The 13,099-nt window shown below is 39.6% G+C and overlaps 1 protein-coding gene across 1 annotated transcript in view; it reads left to right on the top strand.

Annotated features, from left to right (window-relative positions):
• The window catches only part of MYO9B (myosin IXB), a 240,583-nt gene that overhangs the window by 145,793 nt on the left and 81,691 nt on the right, over window positions 1-13,099 (top strand). Inside the window, exons 12-21 of the mRNA XM_089667549.1 lie at window positions 6,000-6,141; window positions 6,874-7,069; window positions 7,417-7,492; window positions 8,305-8,394; window positions 9,139-9,252; window positions 9,742-9,781; window positions 11,758-11,880; window positions 12,109-12,189; window positions 12,556-12,666; window positions 12,770-12,892. Coding sequence (XP_089523675.1) covers window positions 6,000-6,141; window positions 6,874-7,069; window positions 7,417-7,492; window positions 8,305-8,394; window positions 9,139-9,252; window positions 9,742-9,781; window positions 11,758-11,880; window positions 12,109-12,189; window positions 12,556-12,666; window positions 12,770-12,892 — 1,096 coding nt within the window. The remainder of the gene's footprint in view (window positions 1-5,999; window positions 6,142-6,873; window positions 7,070-7,416; window positions 7,493-8,304; window positions 8,395-9,138; window positions 9,253-9,741; window positions 9,782-11,757; window positions 11,881-12,108; window positions 12,190-12,555; window positions 12,667-12,769; window positions 12,893-13,099) is intronic.

Here is a 13,099-nt window from a genome sequence, read left to right as displayed (position 1 = left end):
CTGTGAATTGATGAACTACAAGTACCGAAATCCTTTACGGCTGTCGACGGTGCTGTTGAGCACTGTGGTAGTTCATCGATTTTTCCTGTCAGTATGAAACTGCCTTGTCCATACAATGTATGGGCAGATAGCTTACACTGACAATCTGCAGGAGTCCTGCATGGCACGCTGATGCAATGCTTTCAGGCTCCTAAAAAAACAAAATAGTAAATGCACATTTTTTTACCTATAAAAAAAATAAATTTGCATTTATTAAAATGTGAACTTATCCTTTAATCATTCCTTTTGTTGGTTATAGATTGTGTTATCCCCTCTTAAATAAGGTAATATTCTAAAAAACATATTTTACTTGTTTGTTTTTTGTTTTTATGTGTTTTAGACATTTGTTTTAGTAAAATGTACATTTAGTACATTCCAGCATTAAGCGTTTGAAAATCATAAAATGAAAAGGACCAACACTATTTATGTACACATTCTAAATCTCATGTAGTTTTACTGCAACCCTTTTCTGCTAGAAAACAAACGATTTCTTCATGCCCCCATGTTGTATTCTCCAAGTAGTCACTCCTCCTACTTTGCATGTCACAACTGATCATATCTTGGAAAAAGAGCTTTACTTCAATGATGCAAGCTTTTCCTATTCACTGGGTAAGCTGCACTGTAATAGTTGTGTTCACAGATACAGGGTGTAATACACCCTCCAAATTCCAGTGCTCTTCCAAAAAAAAACTTCTTTTGGACCATCACTGTTTTTTTTTTAACTAGCTTGCCAAAACCGAGACTTTTTTTAATATTTTCCTATATTATTGACTAGATAATTTACAGTATTTTTCGCTCCATAAGACGCACCTGACCATAAGATGCACCTAGGTTTTAGAGGAGGAAAACAAGAAAAAAAATATTCTGAACCAATGGACTGCAGACATAGTACAGGAAATGACCAGAGTCTGCAGACACAGTACAGGACATGACCAGAGACTGCAGACACAGTACAGGACATGACCAGAGACTGCGGACACAGTACAGGACATGACCAGAGACTGCGGACACAGTACAGGACATGACCAGAGACTGCGGACACAGTACAGGACATGACCAGAGACTGCGGACACAGTACAGGACATGACCAGAGACTGCGGACACAGTACAGGACATGACCAGAGGCTGCGGACACAGTACAGGACATGACCAGAGGCTGCGGACACAGTACAGGACATGACCAGAGGCTGCGGACACAGTACAGGACATGACCAGAGGCTGCGGACACAGTACAGGACATGACCAGAGGCTGCGGACACAGTACAGGACATGACCAGAGGCTGCGGACCTAGTACAGGACATGACCAGAGGCTGCGGACCTAGTACAGGACATGACCAGAGGCTGCGGACCTAGTACAGGACATGACCAGAGGCTGCGGCCCTAGTACAGGGGATGACCCGAGGCTGCGGACGCAGTACAGGGGATGACCCGAGGCTGCAGACAGTACAGAAGATGACCCAGAGACTGCGGACCTTTGGGGAGGGAGGGGCAGCGGATACCTGAATTTGACAGGTACCCGCTCCCACTTCGGCGGAGTTGTCCTCCCTTTAGTGTTGGCACCCGGCTGTGCGTGCCATGCCTTGTAATTTTTGTACATTTCTCCAAATATGTCAAAATCCTATATTTCTCTAAATATGCAACATTTTTGAGAAATTATTTTTTCAATCCCTCAAACAAATGACACGGAGGGGAATTTCCAGATGCCCCAACACCGCTAGACTGTTATACCATCAATATGCACAGAAAACGTAACAAAAATTATAAGATCAATGGTATGTTTTTCCTTTAGCCCAGAGTTCTTCAGATTGTTAACAATTTGTCTTTTAAGTCATATGCAAGTTTAAACAAAGGTAATTGCCTTGCTGCCTTTTAATATTTTAAAGAAAACGTATCATGGTACATTTTTATCTATATACAGTTAGGTTCATATATATTTGGACACAGGCACAATTTTAGTTTTTTCAGGTATTTAGCAAATACTAGTTATATAATGGATATGAACTGAAAGTGCACACTGTCAGGTTTAATTTGAGGGTATGTACATCCAAATTGGAGGAAGGGTTTAGGAACCTTTTCCAAGGGACCAAAAGTAATTGGACAATTGAATCAAATGCGGTTTCATGGCCAGGTGTGGGCTACTCTTTCATTATTTCTGCATCAATTAAGCAGGTAAAAGGTCTGGAGTTGATTCTAAGCATGGTATTTGCATTTCGAATCTTTTGCTGTGAACCTACATCATGCGTTCAAAGGAGCAAGTGATGCAAGTGAGACAGGCCATTGTAAGGCTTCGAAAAGGAAAAAATGCATCAGAGAGATAGCAACATTAGGAGTGGCCAAATCAACAGGAAAGAAAGAAGAACGCACTGGTGAGCTCAGCCACATAAAAAGGTATGGACATCCTCGGAAGACAACCGTGGTGAATGATCGCAGGACCCTCTCTATGGCAAAGAAAACAAGACAAGTGAAGGACACTCTCCAGGAGGTGGGCGTATCATTGTCAAAGTCTACAATCAAGAGAAGACCTCATGAGAGCAAATACAGAGGATTCACCACAAGGTGCAAATCATTCATAAGCATGAAAAATAGAAAAGCCAGATTAGACTTTGCCAAAAAATATCTAAAACAGCCAGATTAGTTCTGGAAAAGCATTCTATGGATGGATGAAACTAAGATTAAGCTGTACCAGAATGACGGGAAGAAAAAAATGTGGAGAAGGCTTGGAACAGCTCATGATCCAAAGCACACAATGTCATCTGTAAAACATGATGGAGGCAGTGTGATGGCATGGGCATGCATGGCTTCCAGTGGCACTGGGTAATTGGTGTTTATTGATGATGTGACAGAAGACAGAAGCAGCCAGATGAATTCTGCAGTGTTAACAAGATATACTGTTAGCCCAGATTCAGCCAAATGCAGCAAAGTTGATTGGACGGCGCTTCACAGTACAGATGGACAATGATCCAAAACACACTGCAAAAGCAACCCAGGAGCTTTTGAAGGAAAAGAAGCAGAATATTCTGCAATGGCCGAGTCAATCACGTGATCTCAACCCAATTGAGCATGCATTTCACTTGCTGAAGGCAAAACTAAAGGCAGAAAGACCCACAAAGGACAACTGAAGACAGCTGCAGTTAGAGCCTGGCAAAGCATCAGAAAGGAGGAAACCCAGTCTTTGTTAATGTCCACGGGTTCCAGACTTCAGGAAGTCATTGCCAGTAAAGGATTCTCAACAAAATATTAAAAATGAACATTTCCATATAGCATATAGCACTTGGGTCCATTCAAATCTATCTGCTTTCTCTAAGCAGTGTGGTAAGACAATTTTCCATCCCCCTACGCCAACGCTGCTAGGAATAGGATGGATTTGTGATTGGGAGCTCTGGTCTCTGTCAACAGGGGTTGCTTCAGACACTAGTGCTACCATTGCAAAAACAGATCAAACAACTGGCAGCGCTGTGTGTCTATAAAGGCTGCTTCTTACACATACACAGCCCAGCCCATAAATGACACTGCTGCAGCTGTATGAGTTGTCAGTTTTATGAATGAAAGATTAGTGATGTTGGCACCAGCCTGCCATCACCGAACACTCATTCATAAAAAGTGAAAGCTTACACAGTGCTGCAGCGCTCTGTGATCCATCAGCCAGACTGTGCATGTGTACAAGCATAATAGTAAAAGAACATTCAGAGCTGCAGATCTGTGTAATGTATCCACATATGCTTGTACACACGCAGGGCAGATGCTTTAGCTCTGAATTACCGTATTTTTCGCTCCATAAGACGCCCTGACCATAAGACGCACCCTAGGTTTTAGAGGCAGAAAACAGGAAAAAAAAATTCTGAACTAATGGACTGCAGACATAGTACAGGAGATGACCAGAGACTGCGGACAGTACAGGGATGACCAGAGACTGCGGACAGCACAGGGATGACCAGAGACTGCGGACAGCACAGGGATGACCAGAGACTGCGGACAGCACAGGGATGACCAGAGACTGCGGACAGCACAGGGATGACCAGAGACTGCGGACAGCACAGGGATGACCAGAGACTGCGGACAGCACAGGGATGACCAGAGACTGCGGACAGCACAGGGATGACCAGAGACTGCGGACAGTACAGGAGATGACTGCTGACCTTTGGGGAGGGAGGGGGAGAGCGGGTACCTGAATTTGACAGGTACCCGCTCTTACTTCCGCAGAGTTTTTTTTTTATCTTACCTGTTCCTCGATCCAGCCGCGCGCTGTCTTCCCGGCTTCTGTAGTGTGGGCGCTCGTCGGACAGCCGGATGCCCAGTGCGCATGCGCGAGAAGCGCTGCGCTTTGTGATTGGTCCGGCGGCTTCTGGGATCTGTCATGTGTCCCAGGTACCGCCTTACCATTCACAAAGAGCACTGCTTCTTCCGCATGCGCACTTGGGACCCGGCTGTCACGCACACTACAGAAGCCGGGAAGACAGCGCACCGCTGCATAGAGGGACAGGTAAGGTCCCACTGCAGAGCTGAGCGGCCGGCCCGGTATTCTGACACGGCGGCGGTGGAAATACCGGACCGGCCGCTCTATATTCGCTCCATACGACGCACTGACATTTCCCCCCCTTTTTTGGGGCAAAAAAAGTGCGTCTTATGGAGCGAAAAATACGGTACCTTTTACTATTATGAATGAACAAGCAGCACTGATTGTACATTCATACAAGTGGCAGGTCACTTAGCTAAGAGAGGGGTCAGAATTCAGTGCTGGCTATACCTTTCCCTACAGGAACGCCCATAATTTGGACTTCAAAAAGGGGTGTAGATATAGCCAGCATTTGGAGGTATGTTTAGGGGACTTCTATTGCTGCCTGTGCTCAGTAGATTCACCCTTTCTGTTTTTCCTTTTGACCAACTGTGACAGGGACAAGAAGTCATAGAAAGTCTAAAAGTTATTTGTCATCTGAACAGGAATAGAAGATAAATCTTCCAGTGGGGACACCTGTCCTAGTAAAAATTGTCAACGAAGAAGACCTTTCCTCTCATTTTCTGTTTTATACATACACAGTCAAAGAAAAACCTGACAGGAGTTTTACCCTTTCCTTACTGTATTTAAAAGTAAAACGTTTTAGCGTTATATATTGGTCTGGGTTCTGTTACATTTCCTGCGATGTACAGTATATCTAATCAGTGTTACAAAATGCCCTTTTATTATTGCCCTTTTAATATTCTCTGTAAAAGTAAAAGGTAGAAAATAAAAATACCCAGGCAAATAGTTTTTTTGTTTTTTTTTTTAACTTTTTTTTTCTCTAAATCATACTCTTTCATACAAAAACAGTGCATAGTTTTGTGTATACATTTTGTCATTATATTGTATTGGAATATCTGTATTAAATGTATGAAATTCTATGTTATGTTTATCTGCAAAAAAGTCTCTTGTAACACTTTAAATATGCTATAGAGCCTCTAATAAGGCATGTGTAATTGGCAAAATAATCAATTGCAGTGGAAAAGCAGGGTGTTGCTGCAAATGAATAAGCTATTGAAATGACTAAATATGACCATTTTAATCTGAACTCAAGCCACAGTAAGTTTATCAGTCTGTAACATCATATTCAGCTTAGGTCCCTAATAAAAACTTTGCTCTTATACAATCAATAGATGCCACTCATTACTTTAATGAACTGGCAGACTGATTAGTGAACATCCTCTTGTAAGCCTAAAACTTGCCTTATGGCTACTCGTGATACTTATTTGCACACCTGCTGTTGCAGTGCAAACAAGAGATTGTAGTTTGATACATTGTGGCTATATTACAGATTTGTTTCCTGCAAAGAGGCTACATTGTTTTTTTTTAATTAGTGCCACCATGATTGCCTGTGCATGCCTTGTTATTGTGTGATTTTGGGAACCTGAGGCCAGACATTAAACCTTATGTTCACATGTTTTGTGCATTTTGTTTTAGAAGTAATTGTGTTTTCTGTCCCCACAGTTTCCCTCATGCCACCTACCAGACATTGCTTGCCAAATTCAAGCAGCAGCATGAGGAAAATAAGTATTTTGTGGGAACACCTGTCATGGAGCCTGCGTTCATCATTCGTCATTTTGCAGGCAAAGTCAAGTACCAGATCAAGGTCAGCATTTAGGTTGTATTGTAGTTGGGTTGACTGGGGTATTTTTTGTTTTTAGATGCCCATGAAATTACCTTGCATCTACCAATTGGCTTACTGTGTTGGGTCAGCATAGTGCTTGTAACCATGCTTGAGCTTCTTAATTGATGGATTCCAAACCTAAAGGAGTTAAGGTTGGCTATACTTTGTTTTCTCTTGTTCAGTCCAGGACACTTGTGGCTACGTGATTACCTGAACAGTGACTGCATCTGACTTCAATCGACTATTCGAGCCAGGTGGTTTCAACAGGGCCACCCATGGCATGAATTTTGCCCAATTCTGCTGAAAATTGAGCTGTGTATGGGCAGCTTAGGGGACAAATGCAATTTTCACCTAGATAAAATTAGATTATTACAATATGGCTTTTGTAACAATTATATATGCAATATTATAAATTTTTTTATTTGCTATTTTTTCCCCATGAAAGTGGAGTTACCATTTAAGAATAAGTCAGATGGGATAAGTTTCTTGGCTTTTAAAAAATATATTTGCATGAGGTTTCTGTTTTTAAACCAGATGTACAGTATATCAAGTGACTATAATGGGAAAAAGAGCATAGAGTGTTTTCGTTAATTCTCCAGATATATTTTTTACTTGTGAAGAATTACTTTAATCCCAACAAATAACCTCTGGATTTTCAAATACTTTCAAGAACTTTTTACAGTTAAAACAAGTGTCCCGTTTCCCTTTATGTAGGATTTCCGTGAGAAAAATACAGATTACATGAGGCCCGATATTGTTGCTCTCCTCCGAAGCAGCGACAGTGCTTACATCCGTGAACTAATTGGAATGGACCCAGTGTCTGTCTTCAGATGGGCTGTATTGCGAGCTGCAATTAGATCCATGGCAGTGCTCAATGAGGCAGGCAGACAGCATGCAGAGAAGACAGCAGGTATATAACACATTAAATCTCCCCTGTATCTTCCATGCTTTTAACTATATTACCTGTACAAACTGAAAACTGAATTTGCTTTTACTAATAACCTCTGAAACTTCATATATTTTATCTATTTTCTGAGCTTGTCTACCTGTACTTATTTTTAATACATTATTGTTCTGCACAAAGGGTCTTATTACAAATCGCTCTTTGGATAATTCTTCCTCGCATGGTTTTGGCTTTATTAGAGAATAGCAAGGTCATGGAGAGCATGTTTAATAGAATGTACACAAAGAAAGAATAACATACCTTTTTAAAAAAAAAAAAAAAAAAGTTAACTTTGGTTTCCTCCTTTACTCTAGGTGTGGTACGAAAAGGACCTAGAATCCCTTTAGGAGAGTTGCAGAAGTCAAACACTGCTGTGGATAAACTATACCGGTAAGCCGTTAAATATTTAGAACATTTATGATGTTGGGCAAGCTCTGCCCTTATTGAGGTGAATTAGAAGATCTATATTACTCCTTTCCATCGTTGTTATGCGATGTACCGAGTCGCAGGCTCAAGAGTACCAGCCTGTGCTGTGTGTCATGATATTTGTATAACACTGCACATTGGTTGTTAGTGACTGAATTAAATACTTGACCTGGTCTTTAAAAGTGAAGGATAGCTGTAACTAGTTTTAAAGGCATACCTCTTTGTAGATGTGTCTGCTAAACTTCCTACACAAAATATTTGGTTAATAAACCAGAATGTTAGAACTAGTCATGTCTCAGTTGTAAACTGTGTATGCGTAATTATGTATGCTGGCTTTATTTAAAATGTGTCAGTGCTGAAAATGGAAACTTTTATGGAGTTTATTTTCAGCTTTTATAGATTGATGTTTTATATCCTAGTTTGTCAGAATTGTGAATAAACATATTGTCTTTTAGTTTATCCAACAGAATTACGGACAGGAAGCGTGTCATACATAGATAACTTTATTATTAGGTAGCAGTTCCCAGTAGTTCCCAGTCTGTCCTATAACAATAGCATATTGTATACAAAAAATGCTTAACTCTGGTCTCTTGACATGTTACTTTGTACCTGAATGTTTATTTCCCATTTAAATATAGCAGACTTGCTTTGCTGTATGGTAAAGTCCAAAGCTATATAGTGTAGTAATACTCCTAAACCGTGTTCTAGAAATAAACCTTCATATACACATTTAATGTTCTATGTCTTACTGGGGATTACCTGTACTCCACCTTTAGCCACTCTCTCCTCGATTTCTCCTTTGATTGCTCCGTGGATTATGATATAGATGTGTTTGAAGACATCCTAAATATATATGAAACCAAAAAGTAAGTGCTGGGGTTGACGCAATACTTTTTTGTCCCAAAGTCATGCAGCTTACTGTGCTCCAAAAAAAAGTGTCTTGATGTTAGTTTGACTCTAAAAGCTCAAAAATCTGTTCTGATGTGGGCTTCTTTGTACTTTTATATTTATCTGGGATTTTGTTTTCCACTTAATTTTTTTTTTTTTAATTTTAATCTCATGCCAAGTACAGCATGACGTAAAATGAACTGTGCCATTATTTAATGCCAAAACTAATGTAAGGTTTTTTTCCATTCTCACTTGGGGCACTTAAGCTGCATGCGGGGAACAGGGGATTAACACTGCGTCACACTGCATGAATTTATGTGCCCATCACCAACTAACTGTCCAGTTTTTGGGGTTGCAGTGTTCTTTGGGGCACTGGGTTGTTTCTTCTTCTGCTTATGAAGTTGTATGTCTTGTCTTGGTTTAGGCACACTATATGTTCCAGTGTAATTCACAAATTTAATTTTTGTCGTCTTGTTATATTTCTGTCATCTTTTTTGGTGGTGCTAATACATTATATGCAGTTTGATTTCCCCCAAAACCTACACTCTTAAAATAAAAGAGAAATAAAGCCTGTTGACATAAATATGCTGTCGTATACATATATTGTATACTTGTGTTTTAGTGCTTGGTGATAGGCTGCCTCTATGTAATTAGTAGTCATATAGTAGTTTTAGCTGGGCAGTCTGTAATTTCTAATCTGTATCTCCTCCTGACACTGGCAGAGAGCGACATTCTCAGCTGATGAACAGTATAAAGGGACTCTCCTGGCAGGGGGATGACCCATCCAATGTACTGCGCACCCTTTCCCTACGCAGGCACTCGCGGCTCCACTTACAGTGAGTGTGCAAAGGAGTTCATGACCATCAAATGACTGAGGTTACATCACAGATAGAAGTGCTGGCATCGTGTATTGCAATGTGCATCATGTTTGCTAAAAGAAAAAAAAAAAAGACTGCTCTGTAGCAAAAAATTGCTGTGCATTAATGCCAACTTGTCAAAATAGGTGCAACTGATTTTATAGTATTCTCTGTAGGCTAATTGTTTGTCTTTGTAATTTTGTAATGTGTGTTCTTGATGTTTTGATATGTAGTTACAAATGTTTGCCAAAACATGCACTGTTTTAACACTGATAATTAGCACCTTTTCGCTGGTCTAACAGTGCGTATATTCAATGTTCTTTTTGCACTAAAAACTATCATAGTTCTAACTGGTCATGCTGGCTAACTGCAACTGGCTTACTAACTGCAACTGGCTTATCACATAAATCAGGAGTTATGGGGAAGAACGGGATTTGTTTATAACTTTGACATCTATTATTTTCATAGGAAATCTAAAAGTGGCCGCCAAAAGCAGCTGATTCCAAAGGTAATGAGGACATTTGTTTTATCCTTCATATGACAAAAAAATACAAAACTGTTTTTTCATTCAGCATTAATAAGTAGTAAGCTTCAATTATTTATTTATTTATTTTTTATTCCTCTCACTTTGTGCTTGGGTGCACACACGCGCGTACACACACACACACACTTGCTTTTTTCTTTGGCTGTAAGCACCAAGCTGTGTGCAGGGCCCTGGGAAAAGCAATAAGCCAATCTGCTGAGCAAAGGGAGTTGGACATTCCGTAGCATTCCAGTTGCATGGAAGAAATGTAAGAGTTTTTTGTGCTTTAGCTCAGCAGAGGATTCCTAAAACAAGCATGTGCAAGTCTGACTTCTATCACAAATCCAAAAGACATTTTAGGATCGTGGTGGAAGCATGTAAAAAATGTTTTTATAGACCATCTAAAGCCCGATATTACAATGCAACTTATTCCAAAATGCATGCAACCTTTTCAGGCTAGGTGGCCATCATTAATGCAGTTTATGGCAATCAGGAGCAAAATAGAAAGACCTGCTTGGCTTTGCCCACTAACATGAAAATAAACCCCTTATTTTGTTATTGTGATAGAAGACAATCATATCTTCTTGTTTAAGACTGCCCCACTGTTTTTCTCACTAATGTAGTGGAGGGATTATTTTTTGTTTTCAAATCCGCTTCACCATAGCCTGACTAGTTATACTTCCTAACTGGTGACCTCAGATTAAAATGGAAAGGTCCTTGTTTAATAGTGTTAAGTTACAAAATGATTTGTGCTACAGTTATATACATATATATCTAAGTGGAGTGGATATAGCATTCCAAGGCTAAAAGCAGTATTAAACCCAAAAACATTAATTTGGTGATCTTAATAGTAACACACTTCCTGTCTTAGGATGTCTGCATTCTGGATGAAGTAGTAAAGCAGACTCCTTTGGACAACAGCATTCTCAGTCTGTGGGGAGGGTAGTGTTAGACCATCTTTCTCAACCTTCAGTACACAGAAAAACCCTTGAAATAACTTTCCGCTTTCAGGGAAACTCTGGTAAAAATTACTAGATCTACAACTCATGACACACTAGTGTGATGATCAGTGGGAAGAATGCTCTGTACACATGTGGTAATTGGGGAAAAATTACCCCCTTACAGATGGCTAAAAATATCAATGGTGTCAGTGGGAAGCGCTATAGAGTACTGAACCGGCTAGCAATGAGTTCAAATCTCAGTCCCATAGAGCACCTGTGGAGAGATCTCAAATGGCAGTTAGGAAAAGGAACCCTTTTATTTGAGAGACCTGGAGCAGTTGGTGAAAGAAGAATGGTCCAAAATTCCAGTAGAGAGGTGTAAGAAATGTAATTGATGGTTACAGAAAGCGACTGAGTTCAGTTATTTTTTCTTTGTGGGATGTGCTACCAAATATTAAATTGACGGTGCCAATCATTTTGTCCAGACCATTTTTGGAGTTTTGCGTGGAATGTGTCAGATTTGAATGTTTTTTTTTTTTGTTTTTTTTTCTTGTTTTTTTTTCCTCCACTTTTTTTTTGTGTCATACCATTACAAACAAAAGAAATAAACATGAGAATGCTTAAACAGTTTTCTGGGCGAAGTGGTACATTATCTGACAGAAATGCAGGGGCGCCAATAATTTTGGCCATAACTGTAGATGGCCTTTACAAATTGAAGCTGAACTCCAGCTAACACTTTATAGGAGTTACAGAAAACCGTTTTTTGGGTTTTTTTTCCTTTTGGGATATAGGTTTTACATAAATGAATAAATGGTGACCGTTGTAAGCATCCCTGTCAATGTTAAATGGTTTGTCTCAACTGTCTAACTGCTTCCTTATCTGAGTCAGCTTGGTAATGGGTATACTGCAGTTTAATACATGTTTGTTTTGGGGTTTAATATGCTTTAAGCATCTGAAATATTTTGATTCTCAAACTGTACGTACCATTTCTGTGTCAATTAATTCACACTGTATATGCAGAACCTGCTTGATTCACAATCTCTGAAATTAATAATGAGCATGACTCTACATGATCGAACTACCAAGTCTCTCCTTCACTTGCACAAGAAAAAGAAACCACCCAGTATAAGTGCACAATTTCAGGTATGCTGCGATTAAACCGTGTATATATTTTATGTGCTTTTTATATTTTATTTTCATTTAGCTTGTTTTTAGTGGTATCGTGTACTGTAGTTCCACTTTAAAATGTTCTGTATTACCAATTTTTCTTTTATCCTTTTTTATTAATGTTTAATTTTAAGTTGAAACTTTTTTTATCTCATGCACTACTCCCCTTATATTTTTTTACAAATATGTGTGCATCTCTTGTAGGCATCATTGAACAAGCTTTTAGAAACACTAGGGAAAGCCGAACCTTTCTTCATTAGATGCATCCGCTCGAATTCTGAAAAGGTATGCATATGAGTCATTGATGGTGATATTGTAAATCTTACAACACAGACATTTTAGACATTTATGAAGGCCCTTTGTGTCTTCCACTCGGCACAAAATCAGCTCCATGGTTTGAGTATGGCGTGTAAGGAGCTCAGGTGGCCTTCATGCAGCCCTGACCTCAACCCTATTTGAATGCATTTGGGATGATCTTTTGACTAAAGGGCATGGAACCTCTATATGATGATGTTTGGTTTTATTGTTGTGGACTGACTTATTTTTATTGTTTATGGACTGGCTCTCAGCAATTTATTTCGCAAATTATCAGAGCTTGCAATCATGGAAGATATGTGAACATTATTCATCTCACTTTTGGAATTTTACTAGATGGAAATGACCTTTGATGAAGTTCTGGTACTTCAGCAACTTCGATACACTGGAATGCTGGAAACTGTGAGGATCCGGAGATCTGGATATAGTGCAAAATACCCCTATCAGGTAATTGGGAATCCCATTTCTCAATCTATACTTAGAATTGTCTTCTGTATTGCAGCTAAAATTCCATGTGACATTCTTTACTTGCTTTTCTTTTACTTACTAGGAATTTAAAGACCAGTTTCAGGTGCTGCTACCTAAGTCATCTACGGATCTGAAAGCAGACATCACATCCCTGCTGAATAGACTGTGCTTTGATCCACATAACTACCAGCTGGGAAAAACAAAGGTTGGAATATATACATTTTTTTTTTAGTTTTGTGGCTTTTGCTTCACCTGCTTGCAGGTTGGTTGCTGGATAAAGACTATTGGACTCCTTAGAATAAACCTGTCACAAACCAGCTATGTGATGCAAAAATGCATAAGCAGAAATTACCTTCAGTTAAAAGGATCAATTGATCCAGAGAAGCAGGCAAATGAGTTTCTCCATAACCTG

This window comes from Staurois parvus, unplaced genomic scaffold (genome assembly GCF_062004578.1).
Source record: "Staurois parvus isolate SC_StPar_1 unplaced genomic scaffold, SC_StPar_1.0 ptg000053l, whole genome shotgun sequence".
In the NCBI taxonomy this organism is placed as follows: Eukaryota; Metazoa; Chordata; class Amphibia; order Anura; family Ranidae; genus Staurois; species Staurois parvus.
Note: the sequence above shows the minus strand (reverse complement) of the source record. Positions and strands in the feature narration are given on the sequence as shown.